We start from the raw sequence: 18,311 nt of genomic DNA on the forward strand, positions 1-18,311 counted from the left end.
GGAGAAAGAAAGACAGTGTTGGACTAAATATATTTAGAAAGATAAAGTGTTGTTGTTCTTGTTGTTTTGAACCGATCTGCCCTCTGGTGCAGCATGTAATCTGTGAAGTAACCAGTAAATTGTATCTATAGTTACTTTCAGTTACATTAATTTAGTTACATTCCCTCATGATATCGTAACAGGATATAATTAAACATCCTTGTTATGCATTGGTTTCATATTTTTTATTATTAGTCTTAGTCTAAGTTGTGTCAACTGAAGTTATCACATGGGTGTAGCGGAGTAGAAAGTGGGAGAGGACAAGTGTAAAGCAGCAGAGGAAAGTGGAAATACCTCAGAAATGAGTTTAAGGATAGCTGGTGTGTAAATTAATTGAGTTACTTACATTTCTGGGGTCATTATCAGGCCTCAGCAGGGCCTGATGACAAGCTGATTATTTGAATCAGGTGTGCTGTTCTTCCAGTGGCTTTGTGTTTCATTCCCCCACACCATTTATGTAGTGGCCAAACACTCCACTTTTACATTTTCCACCAAGGCGTGTCCTCCTTGTGTGATGCATCATCTGGATCCATCTGCAGAGCTGACCATGTGCGTAGGCTTCGACTGGATTACCGAATAATTAGGGAAAGACATTGACGAACTGTTTCACATTACGTTTTACGGCCTATTTATTGGCTCTAATTTTAAGATCTGTTTAAATCTAAAGTTTATTAGAAGACTAATTACCCAGGATATCGAAACCTTCCCACTCCATTCTAGTCTCAAAGCAGAAATAAAAAGTATTACTCGGCCTTCTTAAAGTTAAAGCAGCTGAGTCAAGATGGTGAGTCAGACATCAGTTGAGAGATGTTAAAGAGCTGAAATATGATTCTCTGGCGTTCCATACACTATCCTAAAAATCTATAAATGATTTAGTAGCTCGCAGGAGATTGAAATGTCAATGACACTCTTCAGATTGGAGAAAACTAGGACATGCAGGGCTTTGTCAGGCTGGCTGGAGGCATGCACTGGTTACTGCGTGACAGAAGTGGATGAATTGAACCGTTTACAGCTCAATTATTAAAGCAGTGGTTCAACATCCTGGGAATGTGCTCAAAGACCCTTTTACACAACAGATATTCTGCCTTGTCAGAGCAGGAAAAGCACAGGTGTGGCCAATGAAGTTAACAACTGCTCCATTCCATTAAGCGTCCCAGTAAGTCAAGTCAGTGAGGGTGCACACAGGACGCCAGAGCCCTGGAACCAACTCACCTAAATGGAATGCAGCCATCATTAGTGTTGTGAATTCCACCTATGCTTTTTCAGCTTTGACAAATCAAAACGTCTGCTGGGAAAGGGCTCTATTTGCTTTCTCACCCGAGAGTTAGATGAGACTGAGAAAACTCTAATGATCCAGTATGAAGCTTGAGCCAAGCAGCCGGTTAGATTAGCTTGGCATGAACACTGGAAACAGGAGAAAAACAGCGAGCCTGGCTCGGTCCAAAGCAATCACAACTTGTCAGAGTTACTTTGATTTTTGTACTTTATCAAACAAATCACATGTATCTTTTTGAAAAATATAATAAGAATCTTGCATTAACTCCATTAGCATATGTACATATATCTTGTGGATGTTAGCACGAGTTACTTTGAAAAGACATAGTATGCAGAGCATTTGCTAATTGGGAAGATGTTGTGGAGGTATTGACCAAATGTCAGTGGTGGTTGTTTAACTATGGTGTATTTGCATTTCTTGTGCAAGTGCTCCACATTTAACAGAAGAAAGTGAATAAGCTTACTATCTCCAAATGTTGAACTACTCCTTTAATGTTTGTTAAATTGGGATTTTTTTTAAAGTTAGAAAAATTTGCAGACCTAGAAATGAATAATTCTCATATTTTTTTCTGCTGGTTTTATAGCAAATAATGTAATCTGTCAGCAGTGACCCACATTTGAGGTTCAAGCACACAATGAAAAATCATCCAGTACATCATCATAAATCATCATTACAGGATGGGTCTCAGATGCCGCTGGGCTGGACTCTAGATGCCAAAAGTCGAGGTCATGTAAAAGTTCACTTGCATAATGGTTTTTTTTCACCAGTATAGCAGGATGAAGATGGATTATTGTCTCCAAAACTCTTCCACTCCTTTTCTTTTAGTCATAACGTCTCCCTGATGGCCTCCAAATGATTTTCATTTGGGGAAAGCAGTTTGGACATTTTATTATAAAGTTCAAGTGTAGTTTTCCTGTAGAGGATCTATTTTTCATCATACTAGTTTTATGATTAATTTAAGTGGCGCTGTTGGCAGATTTCTTATGTTTGCCGTGGAACAATTGGCCAGTTTTTCCATAAATTAAACCAGTTACAAACCAGATGTGGAGTGACCGATGCTACCCCAGAATTACTGCCCACAGTATTTGTCATTGTCTTTCAACAGCAAATTCAAAAAAAATCTTTTGACTGGGAAACAAGAATATAGAGCAGCAGATTAATAAATGAATAGACTTATTGTCTTAAAAAATAAAGTCAAACCAGAACAGTTGACAGAATGAGCCAAACAAAGGAATTCATAACCAGCATGACATCAACCTGTACTGTAACATCAAAAACAACAACAACAAAATCTAACAAATCACTTTAATCAGCAACCAAATTACAATACAATGGATGTAAAGATAACTACCAAACACAGCGAACGGCACAATGGTTAATGTTGAGGTGTGGCCTTTAAAGTATCAGCTTGCAATTATTTCACACGTACTGCAAGGAGGAATTGGATCGCTCCCTGGAGGATGCGAGAATCTCTTGTTTAAAATAAAAACATCCTGCTCACTTTCACATGGACAGCCTCCACCTGTTCCAGGGATACAAACAGCAGCCATATGACTCCAATCATACATCTCGTTTCACATTTAATGACAATTAAATGTACGAATGCAACATGAAGTTGCATCAAATAGTCCGTTACCTATGAAAGGATTAACTATGCAAGGATTTGTACCTTTCAGCATTTTTTTTTTTTTGATGCCATATTCTTAAGTTAATTATTTCATTATCCTGAGAAAATGAGCTTTGTTATCTCGAGGGTTATTAAGATAATCAACCTGTTATAACAGAAAAACAAAAGCATGCATCTCTCATTACTTACAGCTTATTGTTTTTCATTTTTAAGATCAGCAGTGCCATGCCAGCATGAATACATTAATCAATTCATCAGACTGTACTTCAATCAATCTTTACACTTTATTAGCTCATACCATCCGAAGAAACTAAGCACATTAGTGAGCAGCTTGTTTCCCCACAGGGTTGCACACATGGCATACTGCTCATTATAGTCAGCTACTCCTCACAAGTGATCACATGGAAGCACGCACCATCTATAGTACTATTATTACACCTATCCCTTACAGTAGACATAATGTAAATACCCTTTTACCAAATCAATACATAAAACATTCAAATGACAGAAGTTCATTAAACGGTAATTTAGTTAATAAATAACTGCAAAGCAGTGTGTTTATGTTATGCTCAGGAGTTATCTCCGGAAATGACTGACAGTTTCTGACTTTTTCGAGATAATGACATAAATAACTTGTGATCTTGAGAAAACAAAAATAAATTGAACTTGTTATCTCTGTCACCTCTTTGCTGTCTTTTCAAAGAAGTGTTCACATTAATCTTTATCATAGTGTTCTCTAATTTAGTTATTTTGTATGTAACACGCTTTGGTTTTGCAACTGGTACAAACCCAAACTTCTGAAGCCATTCCTGTCGGGGGATTATTTGTGTTCGAATGAATTCATTAATCAAGTGAATCTAAAGAGTTCTGGTGTGGGTTACAGTCACTTAATCTATAATCTATATTTTAATCAAAATTACTAAAAAAAAAAAAAGATTTTTCTGATTTTTCTATTTTATTAGCACTGATCAAAACTATATTCACATCATAAAGTTTTACCTTTAAAAAAGCAATATCCAAGAGAATTATTAAACATAGTACAGAAAGAAGTTCCATAAAATGATGTTAGTGTGAACTCAATCCTCTGCTACAACCTGTGATCCGACTACATGCACGTGCACACAAAACTCTCCCATGCCTTTTGGGCATTTTCCAAATCTGCTCCATCACTGGCAACAGTTTAACAACTTCAATGGAAATGGGTCTGTGAAGAACGTTAGAATGAGTGCTACTGATCAATAAAATGGAAGGATTTTTGTTTGTGTTTTTGTTACTGAATTTTAATGTGTTAAAACCCACTGAAAACAACATATCTGCTGCCCTGTTTTAATCAAATTGTGTGTGTTTGCATCTGTGGTGCCGAACTACGAACTCAGCTGTTCCCTTGTTCAGCAGCATTTGTGAGAAATATGCAGCCATAGTGATTAAAAAACATTAGGTTACACATACTTGAAATCATGTTTTATTCACAGAAAAGACAATTTCACAGGCACTTGTAAAGTAGGTCATTTGTCCCTACTCCGAGATGCAAAGAACTGTCCTGGTCTGTCTCCCAAGCTCATCAGATGCACACTGAGTCTGGCAAAGCGCTGGTGTCAAGGAAAAATGTTGAATTCCTTCAGATTGTGGGACTTGTGCATCTGCACTTAATTTCTAGCGTTGGCTGAATTTCTTTTTTCCAAGCCCGATCTTGATGAGACACCTTCAGTACTTACCATTTATGTCTCACTTCCTCTCCCACATCCAACCTCTCTTTACCGCGCTCTAGTCTCTACTAAGATTTTCTCCCAGTCACATTCTGTCCCTCCTCTGTCTCTTCTGTTTTTGGCTATCTACTCCCATTTTTCCATTCCCTTAGCCTTCAGTCTCCTTTGTCATCGCCACTGCCCCGCAGTCTAATGACACTCTCCAAACGTTTCGCCCTAATGGGAGGCAACTGATCGTACATATCGAAGCCAAACTCTAAGTGCTGTTGTGGCAGACGGAAGAGCAGCAAGTGGTTCCTCAACACCTGGAAAATTCACGAGAAGAAGGAGGTGAGAGGAGCAGCAGAAGTGGTGATGTTAACCAGTGTATTTGTACAGTTGCCAGTATGGGGCAACTGTGAAATGAATGAATAAATGAAATAGCCTAAACAGGCGAGAGGAGAGGATTAACATGAACATAATAAACCCAAAGACATAACAATACAAAAATGTGAAAGATTTCAAATAAACTGCAAGCCACAAAAAACATGGGGGAAAAAAAACACAATCAGTAACAGCATCTTGGATGGTGCAAGATACAGACTGTTTTGATCGAGGCATGTGGTGAGAAAACATCAGAATTTTAGTGAGAGGCAAGGCGAAGAGCAGGTACAATCAATAAACACCTGGCAGTGTATAAGATCAGAGAGAGGGAGAGAGTGGAGTACCTCGTCAGTCAGGTAGTAGATTTTGCTCAGCATACTGCGTCGAGCTGCTTCAACCTCCTGGAAAGGGAAGAGGGGATTAAAGATCAAAGTAGCCATTGATGTACTGTACCGACGCCCCTCGCACTGGTTACTAAAAGCACTTTCCACCTGTATGTATAAATGTTCTCAGCTCTAAAACAATGCCTTTGTGGAGTGAAAAGTTAAGTTGAAGATGCTAAACGTGTTTCTTATTCTAGGATGTGAAATAAAAGTCAACATTATGACTAATGTGAGGATTTATAAACAGGAAGGAGCCAAGCTGATCATATGAGACGAATGCTTTTCACACTTAATCACTAACATGAGGGTCAGTTTTGTAATCTTTAAGGTTTTTGCATCCAGTGAGCTCATATTTGGCACAAAAAATGTGTGTGTGTGTGTGTGTGTGTGTGTGTGTGTGTGTGTGTGTGTGTGTGTGTGTGTGTGTGTGTGTGTTTCCGTAAATCCACAGCACTTCTCAACAAATTCAGCGTCATGTTCAGTGCAGCTGCAGCACCTTCTGGATCTGCTTAATCATTACATATGTGCCAGTTTGCCTCCAGGTTTCTGTGTGGCAAATTAAAAAAGCCACAGAGTACAGCACAAGACAAGACGGCAGACTTCATTAAGCAGATTTGTTTTTGAAGCCTTTACGTAACTGTTGACATGCATCAGGAAAAGACTTCCAAGCCACAGAAACCACCTTATTTCCATCACATTCCTTTCCCGTCCTTCATGCCGAGAGACTACGTGGGAATTCAGATGTGGTATGAACACATGTCCTGAGTGACCACATGTGAACAGATCTCACTTACCCGCTGTATATGCAAATAAACACGTACTGGGACAAACATTGTTTTTCGCAAAAAGAAAGAAATGTCTCCATGTGTATCGGTTGGCGAATTAACACGAAGAAGTTATTGTGAGTCTGGGGACTTGTGCTCAAAGCTTCTCCTCACTCAGGATGAATGTTGATACCAGGTCTGAACAGCACCTTTGTGTAAGTGTGTGTGCCCTGCAGTGCTGTACCTGTGCTGCAGCGTCCTGAGAGAAGATGAATGAGTTGACATGAGACAAAGCAACCACGTACAGAACAGGACACCAGCAAGGCTTCAGGATCCTCGTCACCAAAGAGCGGAAGTAAAGACGGAGGAGAGGGAGGGAGTCTTCAGGGGGAGACGTGAAGCGCTCGATAGGGATGGAGAGCTTCATATAAAGTGACAGAGAGAGAAAAAGAATTAATTTATCATATCAAATGATCATGGAATATTTGTGATATATAAGACATCCTCTTTGTTACCTGTCCCATAGTGACTCCCAGTGACCTCAGCATCCCCACATGTTCTCCAAACACAGCCAGCTTCATGGTGGCACTATACCTCCTCTGCAGGGGTAAGAGAACCCAGCAGCCAAACAGCGGGTCTCCAAAGGACACGGCTTCATACTGAGTCAGAAGAGCAGAGTACAAATCCTGGAAAGAGGCTAGACCTGGAGGAGGGAAGTTCAGGTCCAAAGAGTCCAGCCTAGACTGCCTGCAAATGGAAGAGCAGCTTAGTCCCTTTTCTCTGTGCTAAATTTAGATTTTGCAGGACAGGAAGAAGAATATCAAACATTTCCAAACCTGGTCAGCAGTCTGAACAGACCCCAGGTCAGTTTCTGAACACGTCTCTCCAGGAATAAGTCACTGGAACACAGGAACACACAGGACAGACGGGCGAGCTTTGCAACGGGAGGCATCACCTAGAATATGAAAGAAAAAAAATGTTCTGGATGTTAGTGAAAATAACATATGTTATATATATCAATGAGTCCAGGCTTAATAGAAGCTTAAATAGTTAAACAGGGGAGCAGGTGAATCTAGCGTTTCAGTCTGTCTATGTAAACCATAAAAAGAAGTTAAAGAAACTCTCAGTTGAGCCTCTAAGAGTATACTTTATTTTTTGTAATGGAGAAAAAAATATGAATATAATTATATGAATATGTGTTGGGGGTGATTCTTGCTTCCACTTCAACTGTAAAGCCCTTTGTACGATAACAATAAAATTGACCTGACTAGACTTGTTTCTGTACCTTAAGTGCCTCCTCCCTCCAGACCTCCAGCAGCAGCAGCCACTGCAGACAGTGGATCACCATCTGTAGAGCCCCTCCTGGGAGCTCTTCCATCGCTAACCCCCCACCGTCAGACACCCCTGATCGCTCATAGAGGCTGACAAGCGGGAGGAAAGGCCAGTCAGATGGCAACGTGGGACCAGTGAGCTCCGGGAGGAGATGGGAGTTGATCCAGGGGTTGCGGCCGAGCAGAGCGTCTCGAGACATCAGTACGGATGGTTCCAGGTGGGCCAGGTGGGTGAGGAAGCACCCTCGTATGGAAGGCAGCTGGACGCAGGCTTCTCTCAGGAGAGCTCCGACAGTCTGGAGGGAGGGGGAGGTGTGTTCTTGTGTTTCCTCTTGGAGTTTCAGCTCGCCTAGCTCTACGGCCTCTGGTCCTCCACTGTGGCCCTCTCTGGAAAGAAAATACATAAATACTGTGATAAAGTGGAAGCACAGAATGTGGAACATCAGCCGACAGAAATGGGTCATTGGCTAATTTTAGTCCAGTTCAAAAGAAATGTAATTCTGAAGGAAAAATAGTTTGTGAATTAGAAGTGAGCCCCTTTTCTCATGCACTAATCCAAATCATTATTATTAGAAAAAATGTTTTATATGCAATCAACAGCTCTTTACATTGACTGTATTGGAACTCACTGGCAAATAATCCCAAATTAAACCCACGGTAAACTTACGAGAGGAAGTCCTTGCTGAAGATGATGGTGGACAGCAGTTCATGTGCCAGATACTCGCTACCTGGTAACAACCATGGCAGCAGGACCAGAGCCACCTGGTGGTACAATGAGGCATGCTTGGCTACTTGTGGCTCAGTGGGAACCTGAGAAGAAAGAAAATATACATATATTAAATTGGATTGGTGAAAATTAACCATAGCTTGATGATGATGACAAATGTATAGCAACATCTGACCAGAGACAATGAATATTGTTCTTTTTTAAACACAATGACCTTCAGTGTAAGATGTTATGGGGAATTACAATTATTTGAAAACAGAATGTGATGTTACTTAATGAAAAAGCAAAACCTAAACTACATGTTTCAGGTCAGAAAGAATGTTGTTTATTGGCATCTGAAGTCGGAGCCTACAAGTCTGTGTGCCAGCCGGAGCAGCAGGTAGAGGAGGTGGTGTTCATGACGGAGAAGCCAGGCTCTGGTGTGAGACAGGGTGGGCGTAGCTTGACTGCAACTTTGCAGGTAACCAATAACAGGCTCTGACAGGAGGAGACCAGTGAACTGCAGAGGAGGCCAGACACAAAAAAAAGAGAAAAATTAGATACCACATTGGATTTTGTGTTTGTTACCACAAGATGGCAGCAAAATACATCTTCCTTGCTAAGTGATGGGCCAATACAGGACTGCCAAGAGGCTGCAAACAAAGACAGCTTGCCTGATTAGTTTCTCATATTTGGCTGAAGGTGTGTTTAGCAGTGATATAATCTAATGGAAAAAACCTGCAGTCTCAATATTTCTTGGCACATTGTTCTTTGTGCCTGTCCTCGCTTTACACAAAACACTCCCTAAAAGTAACTCATTTCAGAGCAACCTTGCAGCTGAGGCCTTTATGGATGCTTGTGATTGTTTCCAGGAGGAGCCCCAGGCTTGTGAGAAGAGGAAAGGGGGAGCTGGGAACAACCAGGCCCAGGCGGTCTTTCAATCCTGGGCAGGCCAAACCAGGAAGGCTGGGAATAGTCTCTGGACCCAGATGACTGGGCTGGACATTACACACTACTGAGGAAGACCTAGTGGGGAAAAGAACAATAATAAATAAAACTACTCTAATTTAAAGACTGTGCCGCTGATAAAGGTCAAGAACAGAAAACAAAAAAGCGACTGCCAACAGTCTCAGACTTACTTTAGGTTCTTCATCAGGCCTTGAACAACATGGTGGGACATCAGAGGGAGAAGAACCTCAGACGTCAGCAGCTCCAGTTCTTGGAGAGTCTCAAGTGGCTTGAAACAGTTCTGAGGACAAGAGTCATGTTATAATAAGTAAAAACTATGTATTTCTTATGAAAACATTGGCCGTTTTCTCACATTAGCTTCTAGGTCATTTGACCCATTGACTCAAAATCAAAGTAACTGTGTTGCGATACTGGTTAAATGAGACACACTTCTTTTTGCTGGATTTTAGCTGAATGTCTATTTTTCATGAATATTTCAAAGAAGGGTCTGGAATGTTTTTGAAAACGTCGGCAGTTTTTTTCAATAGCTTCCAGATCATTTGATCCATTGACTCAGAATCAACATAGACACTCGATACATGTTTTTTAATGTTATTTTATTGCTTGTATTATCCTTAAAACCATGTATATTTTATTATTTTAACCAACAATATTTTATTGCAGTCAAGAAGGTTTAACCCAGAAACTTTTTATGTGTTTTGGTTAAATTGCAGTAGCCTCTAAATCCATTCTTGACATCCTGTGTTTTGTTAATCACTTCTAAAGCTAATTAAACTGCATTTGATTTGTTTGAAAGGTGCAACATAAATGTAGTTTGATTCGTACAGTTACAGGTAAGATGTGCATGACGGGAAGCAGTACCTGTCTGGAAAGTTGATGGTAGTAAGCTTCTAGGTAGGTCAGGTAAGCTGGTATCACAGCCAGGCTGCTCTCTTTCTGCTCTGGATCATCAAGGTTCTTCACAAAGCCCTTCAAATGCCCCAGTAGGGGCGCCTGCAACCCGGTGACATGGCCCCAGGACACTGGTGGAGGAGGAGGGCATTCTTCTCCCTGAGAACTGAGGAGATAAAGAAGGATTTAAGTGTTCTATGTGATGCTTGATGTAGCAGCACAGTTTTAATAAAACACCCAAATCCTCTTCCGTACCTGACCATACCAGCCTGGAGCTCCTGATGGCAGCCGGCAGTGTGTGTGACCTGTGTGAGCAGACAAAGCAGAGCCAGGGTGCGCTGGATCTGCAGGGGCAGCAGAGGATCTGAAGGAGCCAGGAGTCTGTGTACCGACTGTAAGCCCTTGACTAAGCTTGGATACAGGTCTCTGTGGGGAAAGTAATGACATTGCATGGTGATAAAAGACACACAACATGAGAGAAAAGGAGAGGAGAGGATTTGATGGCTTTTATATTGGAGAAACTAAAACGGTGACGTTCCCATGAACCAGGGTCTCTTGTAGTGATGAGGACAGATGTGCTGCTTAAGATTTATGTCAGAAAAAATACGCCGTTGTCTGCTATGTGAGACTAATATTCTCCAGGTTGGAGCCAGACATTGCTACACTGATGCCTCCATTCTTCACATTAAGATGGCAACAGAGACATGAGATGATGAATGAGTAGGCTGGGCTTTTTTCCAAGACCGTCAGCTAATTGAGCTATAATTTGTAACATACTGATGAAGTAGGCCAATTGCGTTGCGTTGTCTGATAAAGATTGAGAAGCAGTACCATCAGCTGAAGCCCTCTCTGTACGGGACTACACCCTGGAGGACAACCAGTACATTAGCAGCTGTTTGCTAACAAACAATACTTCGTAACAGATGGTCTATTAGGCGTGTGTCATTGCAAGTTTGTTTAGGATTCAGTCTGCCCCCAGCGGTCAGCTTGAACGTATTAACTCACATGTATAATTTGCAGGCTTGTCCGTAGCCGGCTGCTACAGCCCACAGCCTGTAGGATTCAGTGGTGATCCTGAGGGCTTCGGTCGACTCCAGCAGCAGTTCACTGGGCTCAGCACTCAGCAGAGAAGACAGACGCTCCCTCACTCCAAGAGAGTTTAACTGGGGAGAGGAGAGAGACACAACGAGATGATGTGCTACTGATATGTCGTTTGTCTTTTATTGACAGTCTAAATGAGAAGTAATACCCAAGTTGGATTAAACAGGATTCACGTTCAGTGGGTATGTTGATCCCTGACAGATATCACACCAGCTTACCAGTCTGGCACAGGCGTGTCTGCCTGATGTGGCCAATACCCTCAACAGCTTCATGTTGCTGGCCAGGGGGAGTCCATAGACAGACTGAGGAAGAGGCAATGATGGCATTGTCCAGGAAGGGGGGAGGAACTCTGACATCACTGTCTCCATCAGGCGAGGACAGTCAAGCACCTGAGAGTGAATTTCATTATTATACAGAAGAAAAATATAGAGACTGTATGGTCGAGAAAAAAATTAGAAATTGTCTAGATTTATTTCAGCAATTCAGCGACTGGAATCAGCTGTTACTGTTGCTACCTGGGTGGCAGATGAGGAGGAGTGCCTGGCGATACGAGTCAGGATCTCCAGGATGTCCTGGACCACTCTAGGAGAAGGTCGCACCACCTCAAGGATGTAACGTAGCCTGGGGAGCAGTTTCATCTTTAACAGACCCTGAAACACAGACAGAGTCAACCAAACATTGTTCAACCTTCATCTATAGAACTTTTCATTTCTGTAGATTTAAAATATATCATGTAGATGAAAAAGCAAAGAAAAACAAGTGAAATGTGTATCAAATAAATTCTGTTTGTTTACCTTGACAACATCCTGTCTGGCCACATCGTGATCGCTCTTCCTCTCTTCCTTCTCTTTCGGGGTATCCCTCATATATTCAGGCAGCCCTTCATCCTCCTCATCTTCCTCCTCCTGAGCAGATGGCAGCAGAGGGAAGGAGGCCAGGCCACGAAACCAGGAAAACGTGCTGTCCAAACACTCCTGAGAGGGCAAACAATTTTGGATATCAACCAGAAGGACCACAGTGTATTACTTGTTACAAAATAAATAATATTAAATCACTTCAGAACCAAACTATACTGAGTGTTTGGAGAAAAAAATACTTTGTTTAACATCATGTTTTTAAGTATTGCTACAAGTTGTCTTACTTCATCTTCTGCACACACAAGGAGTGCTTTAAGAGCGTGCACGGCTGCAGACATCGCTCCCTCCACACTGTCGTCCAACGCAAAGCGGAGAAGGAAGAGCAGGCCGGCATCGAGCAGAGTGGACACTATGCTGCCTGTCAGAACAGACACATACTCCCCAGCACGTGCCTACAGGGTGAGAAATTAGTGACTTCAGACATCTGTAGATTTGCATGGTGCTGTGTGTGTTTGTTAGTGTACCTTTGCGAGGATGTTGGCCAGCGTGCTGAGGGCCAAAGTCCTCTGCTGGATGAGCTGACTCCGAGACAGCAGGAAGAGTTCCTGCAGGGAGTAACCTGCCCGCTGGAGAGAAATCCTCAATGTCAACAAAATGAGCCACAACAATAAAACTTGAAGCTAAACGCACAGGTAAGCAATATCATGAAGAACAGATATGTCTACTCACCTCAGGCTCCTCTCCATGGTGGTGCAGGCCTAAGTGGGTTGGCAGATCCTCAGTGGGTGGAATTAATGTCCCCGCAAAGTCAAACCGAGCCTGCATGGCCTGTTCAGAAACCACAGAATCTGTTTTCACCTCTCACCCAAAAAAATGTACTAAAATGCATAATTTTAGTTGAAATGATTTAATTCTTCTTAATTTTGTTCTACTGGTATTAGAAAAATGATCCCCAAACCTTCTTGGTTCCTTTCCTTTTGGGAGCAGGTAAGTCTCTCATCCACTCCAGCTTCTCTGGCTCAAGCTTGTTCATGTGGACCCATTCCTTCTGAGGCTTTACTGGCAGATCTTCCTCTAAATAACAAACACAGAGAAGCATCAATAAGATGAATAACAATGTGTGATCACTTAAATCAATCAGTAATACTGCCGTGGCCTACATGGACTTTTTTGGGGGAAAACTACATGCCAGCAAATATGGATCAAAGCAGAATATTTCATGAGATAAAAACATGTTGCGAATTTACGACATGATTAAATAAAAAATAGTCTACACACATCCAAGCCAAATACGGGCAAGTGCCAAGTCAAATATAAGGAAAAATGAAAAGAAAATGACTGTTTGCACACTGCAGGGCTCCAATATTTCAATCATTTAATGCACCAAAGCAGTGATGTTTTCACAAACCTGATCTTCATCAAACTGTTGTGAAAAAGACGGCTCACCCTGAAGAGTGCAAGTTGTCGTCTTCTTTTCGTGCACATCTATCTTTTTCAATAGATTTTTACTTTAAGACTTAACAAGGCTCTGGAGTTATTGGAAACTGGAATCTAATTCTACAAATAGTGTAATACTTATATCACAGTAGCCTCATCTTTATATGCAACTTTGCAGAACTACATTATTTAAACAGAGAGAACAGACATGCCAAAAAAAAAGCTGGTTTAGAATCTGAAGGTCAACACAGAAGTAAAAAAGGAGAAGTCAAAAACAAAAACACATTAGACTTTCTGCAACACATAAACCAAAAGAATGCAGGATGGGGTCCTTACAGAACTGAAAATCCCATCTTGACAACAGCATATGACATTATGTAGGTAAAAATATATTCATACCACCATATTTATATACCACAACAATTATTAAATATTCTCTATACGAGGCTGAGGAACCTAAAACAAGGATATGAAGTTTAGCTTTAAAAGGGGGGTAGAGGAGGTGATAAATAAAAAACAGCTGTGTTCATTCTTCTTTTTGTAGGACAGAATGGTATAAATCAGGTGAGAGTTCTGCCTTCGTATGATCTATTAGTAACACTTTCATCAGGACTGGGAGTATTCTCTGACTGATCTGCAGAAACTTAATTGTGGCGAGTGGCTACTTCTGGCTCGGTCTGGCCTGCCTGCTAATCACACAAAGTGAAGTCAAGGATCAGCTTAATGTCTGGATTTTAGCCATGCAGCAGAAGCATCCCACATCAGTTACACAATTAGAGAATGGATGCTCGTGAGGAGAGTGAGGAGAAGAGGGAGAGCGGAGAGATAAATGCAGGAGTGGAGGCAGAGAACTCTGGCAGACAACCAGACGTGATGGACAAACTCTGTCTCATTTAGCTTGACAGTCCTAGAGGAAAAATTACAATTTAAAAGCGATGTGAAATAATGATAAAGCAAAGTCATCCACATAGCTTAAAATCTGATTTATCATCTCCAGCAGCTGCGGAGATCATGAACAACTTACAAAGTACAAGTAATAAAAGGGTTTATTTTAATCCATCATACCCGTCACAGCAGGCGGCGGTGGCCCTTCCTCCTCCTCCTCTGCTTCCATTTCTACTTCTTGAGGTTTCTGAAGCAGCGCAGCAGTACTGGAGGAGTCTGACTCTCTGCACGCATTTTCAAGAGGAAAGTTTGCATTGCCACTTTTGACCTGAAGGTGTTTGGATGGGGAGGCAGAGGACGGGTCGCTCTGGGCTTTACGAGATCTAACAAACTCCACCAGTCTAGGGTCTAGGAAGCAGAAATAATCATGTTATACAGAGTGGTGCCGACAAAATTACATGTACTTCACTGGTTACGATGCAAACTGAATACAGATATCTTCATCTTAACATTTTATTATACACTTATTATTTATCATTGCCTACCGAGCTGGGATAAGAGTTTCTTCTGCTCATCAAGTATCTCAGACCGAGACATTGCCTGCAGCTTAGCCTGGTTCTCCCTGTGGATCCTAATGGTCTCTCCTGAGCTGTCTGGGCCTGCAAGCCCCTGACCACACACCAGCCTGGGGCCCGAAGCTGCAGTTGGTCAGTGTAATGGAGACGGGGAGAGAGAGAAAAAATGAAAAATAATGTGAGGAGGGGAGGTTCTGTAGTAAAAGAGAGAGGCGGTTTAAAAAATAATATAGCTCAAGTCTACTTACAATCACCCGCAGCATCACACTGATCTGTATCCATACTGGTCTCAGGTGTGTGAACAGCTTCAGGTGCGCAGTGTAAAGGTGTCTTTCCCTCTTTAACCCTCTGTGCAGCAATCTGACGTGCAAAGATACTCTTCTTTCCACCAGGAGAAGACAGTGGCACCTGGTCGTAAGGAAGAATATTTGTAAAAAATTAAGATAAATATAAACTAGAATCACCAGTCAACCCCCTCTGAATTCCTGTAAGAATACAAAGTGTGAATAAATACAAACAGAGCTAATTCTGAATCTCTCTCTGTTTTTGTGGGGGTTTTTTTAAGGGAGACATGTTCTGCTCATTTTTAGGTTACTAATTTCATTTTGGTTCTTGACTAGAACAGGTTTACATGCTTTAATGCTATAAAACAAATCAGTTTTCTCACACTGTCCAGTGCTGCAGCACTGTATTCCCCCTTTTTTAGCCCTCTCTTTAAGGCCCCACCACCCGAATTGCCATTCTGCTCCGATTGGTCAGCTCAAACATGCCTGGGGCAGCACACAAAATTGTCAAGCAAACTATAAATGCTATTGCGAAAAGTGATGATGGGAGTGTTTCATTTCAAATATATATATATATATATATATATATATATACACATATATATACATACATATATATATATATATATATACATACATACATATACACATATATATACACATATACACACACACATATATATATATATATATATATATATATATATATATATATATATATATATATATATATATATATATACATATATTTATTATTATTTTTTTTTTACATTTGTGCTTGTTTTGAGTTGCTAAATTTCAAGCATTTATCAAAGAGTTAATTAGAATTCAAGTATATCTGAACCTTGAAAACAACAATTAAGATTGAATATTTCAAAAACTTTCAAGGCTTTGTGTGAACCCTTTTTTTACCTGACTGCTGGTTTCTGAGCGGTGCAAAACTTTGGGGAAAGCCAGGCCTGTAAGTGCTGGTAGAGATATCGGAGTAGAGCTGGTGTCTCTTTCCTTAGAGCCAAGAATATTACAGATGCATTAGTAAAATAATGAAATGGAAAATATGTGTATACAGCCAATGTGAGTGAGTGAGAAAATCTGCTAGGTTACTTTATTCACAATCACTGATTCACATTTTGTATTTCCATTCTTGATAAGGTTAGTATTGACAACAAGGACTCACAACGATCCTGGAAAGGACAGCACTGATGTGAGTGTCATGTGTGTCGAGCCTCACACCGGCATCCTCGTCCTCGAACGTGACACGACTGGCTTTAAGGCGAGACTTCTTAGCAGGGGCTGGCGTCAGAGATGGGAGCTGGTCCGGGAGATCTAGAGGAAGTTTAATATTGGGTTTGTGATTTGTGTAATAAAGAATATAACTTAAATATGGCTCATTTATAGCAGTTACATATTATCTCACAGCATCATCATTAGCATCAGCCTTTTACCTTCTATGGTGACAACATCCCTCTGTCTCTCTTCATCCTCTCCCTGATGCTCCGCTCCCTCTCCTCCAGCCTCGCCTCTCCTCTTGTCAGGTCGGCGGACCACATTGGCAGCAGACGGAGCACCGGAGGTCAGAAACCGCTCCTGCTCTCTCAGGAGGTCAGCCTCAGAGTCAGTTGGCTTTGGACGACGCAACATCTCTCTGAAGGACACAGTGGATGGTTTTAAATACCACAGGAATGTTTCTAGATCTTACTTAAGCTCTAGCGCTTACTGATGGAGAAAAGGATTGGAGACTATTGGAGTGAACAATGATTTAAAGCCCCCTGCCAAGAACCCAAGTGTTTCTTGAGTATTGAGGCAAATAACCTGTACTGTATATTAAGTGCAACTAGACAACTTCACTGCTGAACTTTCCTCCCGCTATGGACGCAAACACCTGTCAGCTCTGAGTGCAGCAGCCATAGTTCTCCCTCATCTCACTTTACCACTCACACACTAGGCACTGCCCTATTTCTCAAAGGAGCCACAATCCTCTTACAAACAAAGCTTGGAGGACGAGGCAAGACTCACAGATTCCACCATGGTCACATGTCCCAATATTACATTATTTGTCAAAATAAATAAATAATAGCAAACTGGATAGCTTATCAACATTGCCGGAAAAGGATTTTGAAAATATTTAATATCCTAACAATGCTAAAATACACTGAAGGGGGGCCTTCAGGGGCGCAAAGCTCCTCTGTGCCTTTAAAAATATTGGTCAAACCCCTGTGAAGGATGGTATTTTAACTTAAGTGAACCAAATTCAAGCTGTCCTCTGGTTCGTCATACTGTGCAGAGCTGATAGCTACACTTAGCATGTTGGAGACCATCGTAGTTATAGAAAACACTGAATTTAATGTAATATCTCATAAACTTTTAGAAGAGGCTGGACGTGGTTAGCATGGCGCATCTTACGGCTAACTAACGTTATCTAGTGTGGAGTGTAAAAAAAAAGGCAGAAAGCGAAAAATTACAATGAGCAATTAAAATATGCATGTACAGCGTTAGCAATAGATACATAGCTGTTATTGTTTTCTGGTTGTTTTTGTTCTCACATGCAGGTGAGTTTACATCCGACACGCACCGGGGATAAAAGTAACGTGCTGTTAACTTTAGCTTAACATTAACCTGAAATCTCAGACCTCATTCAATTAAAGCCAGACATTTTACACTCAACACCAAACAAAATCACGACACCGTGGTTCGCTTTGTTGTTTAACATATCGCACAACTGTGTAAGCTAACCTTCAGATAGGTGCTGGATCCGTGATACAAACACACACCACTGTGTGGACCGCACGGAAGACTTTCAATGTGACACCGAGCTCCGCCTTCAAAATAAGAGCACTGCTAGCAAAAAGAGGAGGAACCATGAAATGACCCTTTAGCGACTACACGCCCCTCTTTCTCCCTAACATGATTAGGTCATTTTTAGTTTTGGCCTAGCTGTTGGCGCAAGTTTTGGTGCATCTTCTCTCGGTGATTTATGTCATGGGACGCCCGCCTCACTCCTGAGCTTCACCTCGCGTTATCCCTCCTCCCTTCTTCGGGACACTGGAAAGCTGTCCTGCATCTGGATGCATTATTAATGATATATGGATTTAATAGGTTATTGTGACTACCGACCAC

The 18,311-nt window shown here is 41.4% G+C and overlaps 1 protein-coding gene across 2 annotated transcripts; it reads right to left on the bottom strand.

Annotated features, from left to right (window-relative positions):
• Positions 1–4,382: 4,382 nt before the first annotated feature.
• rpap1 (RNA polymerase II associated protein 1) lies at positions 4,383–18,065 on the bottom strand. Of its 2 annotated transcripts, none has more exons than XM_037125381.1 (27): positions 17,738–17,881; positions 16,640–16,839; positions 16,372–16,520; positions 16,107–16,199; positions 15,159–15,318; positions 14,881–15,033; positions 14,516–14,743; positions 12,972–13,087; positions 12,743–12,841; positions 12,538–12,639; positions 12,298–12,465; positions 11,951–12,130; positions 11,672–11,806; positions 11,375–11,545; positions 11,061–11,218; positions 10,311–10,481; positions 10,026–10,221; positions 9,335–9,444; positions 9,026–9,221; positions 8,569–8,715; positions 8,157–8,299; positions 7,444–7,876; positions 6,995–7,113; positions 6,674–6,905; positions 6,403–6,579; positions 5,356–5,412; positions 4,383–4,953 (listed from the first exon to the last, which is right to left on the bottom strand). In XM_037125381.1, the coding sequence occupies exons 2-27, from the start codon at positions 16,833–16,835 to the stop codon at positions 4,804–4,806; spliced, it is 4,239 nt and encodes a 1,412-aa protein (XP_036981276.1). In that variant the 5' UTR covers positions 16,836–16,839; positions 17,738–17,881; the 3' UTR covers positions 4,383–4,803. The 2 variants fall into 2 exon arrangements, with proteins under 2 accessions (XP_036981276.1, XP_036981275.1); XM_037125380.1 differs by lacking the exon at positions 17,738–17,881 and adding an exon at positions 17,928–18,065 and having other exon boundaries at positions 4,387–4,953.
• Positions 18,066–18,311: the final 246 nt, after the last annotated feature.

Source organism: Acanthopagrus latus, chromosome 16 (assembly GCF_904848185.1).
Source record: "Acanthopagrus latus isolate v.2019 chromosome 16, fAcaLat1.1, whole genome shotgun sequence".
Lineage (NCBI taxonomy): Eukaryota > Metazoa > Chordata > Actinopteri > Spariformes > Sparidae > Acanthopagrus > Acanthopagrus latus.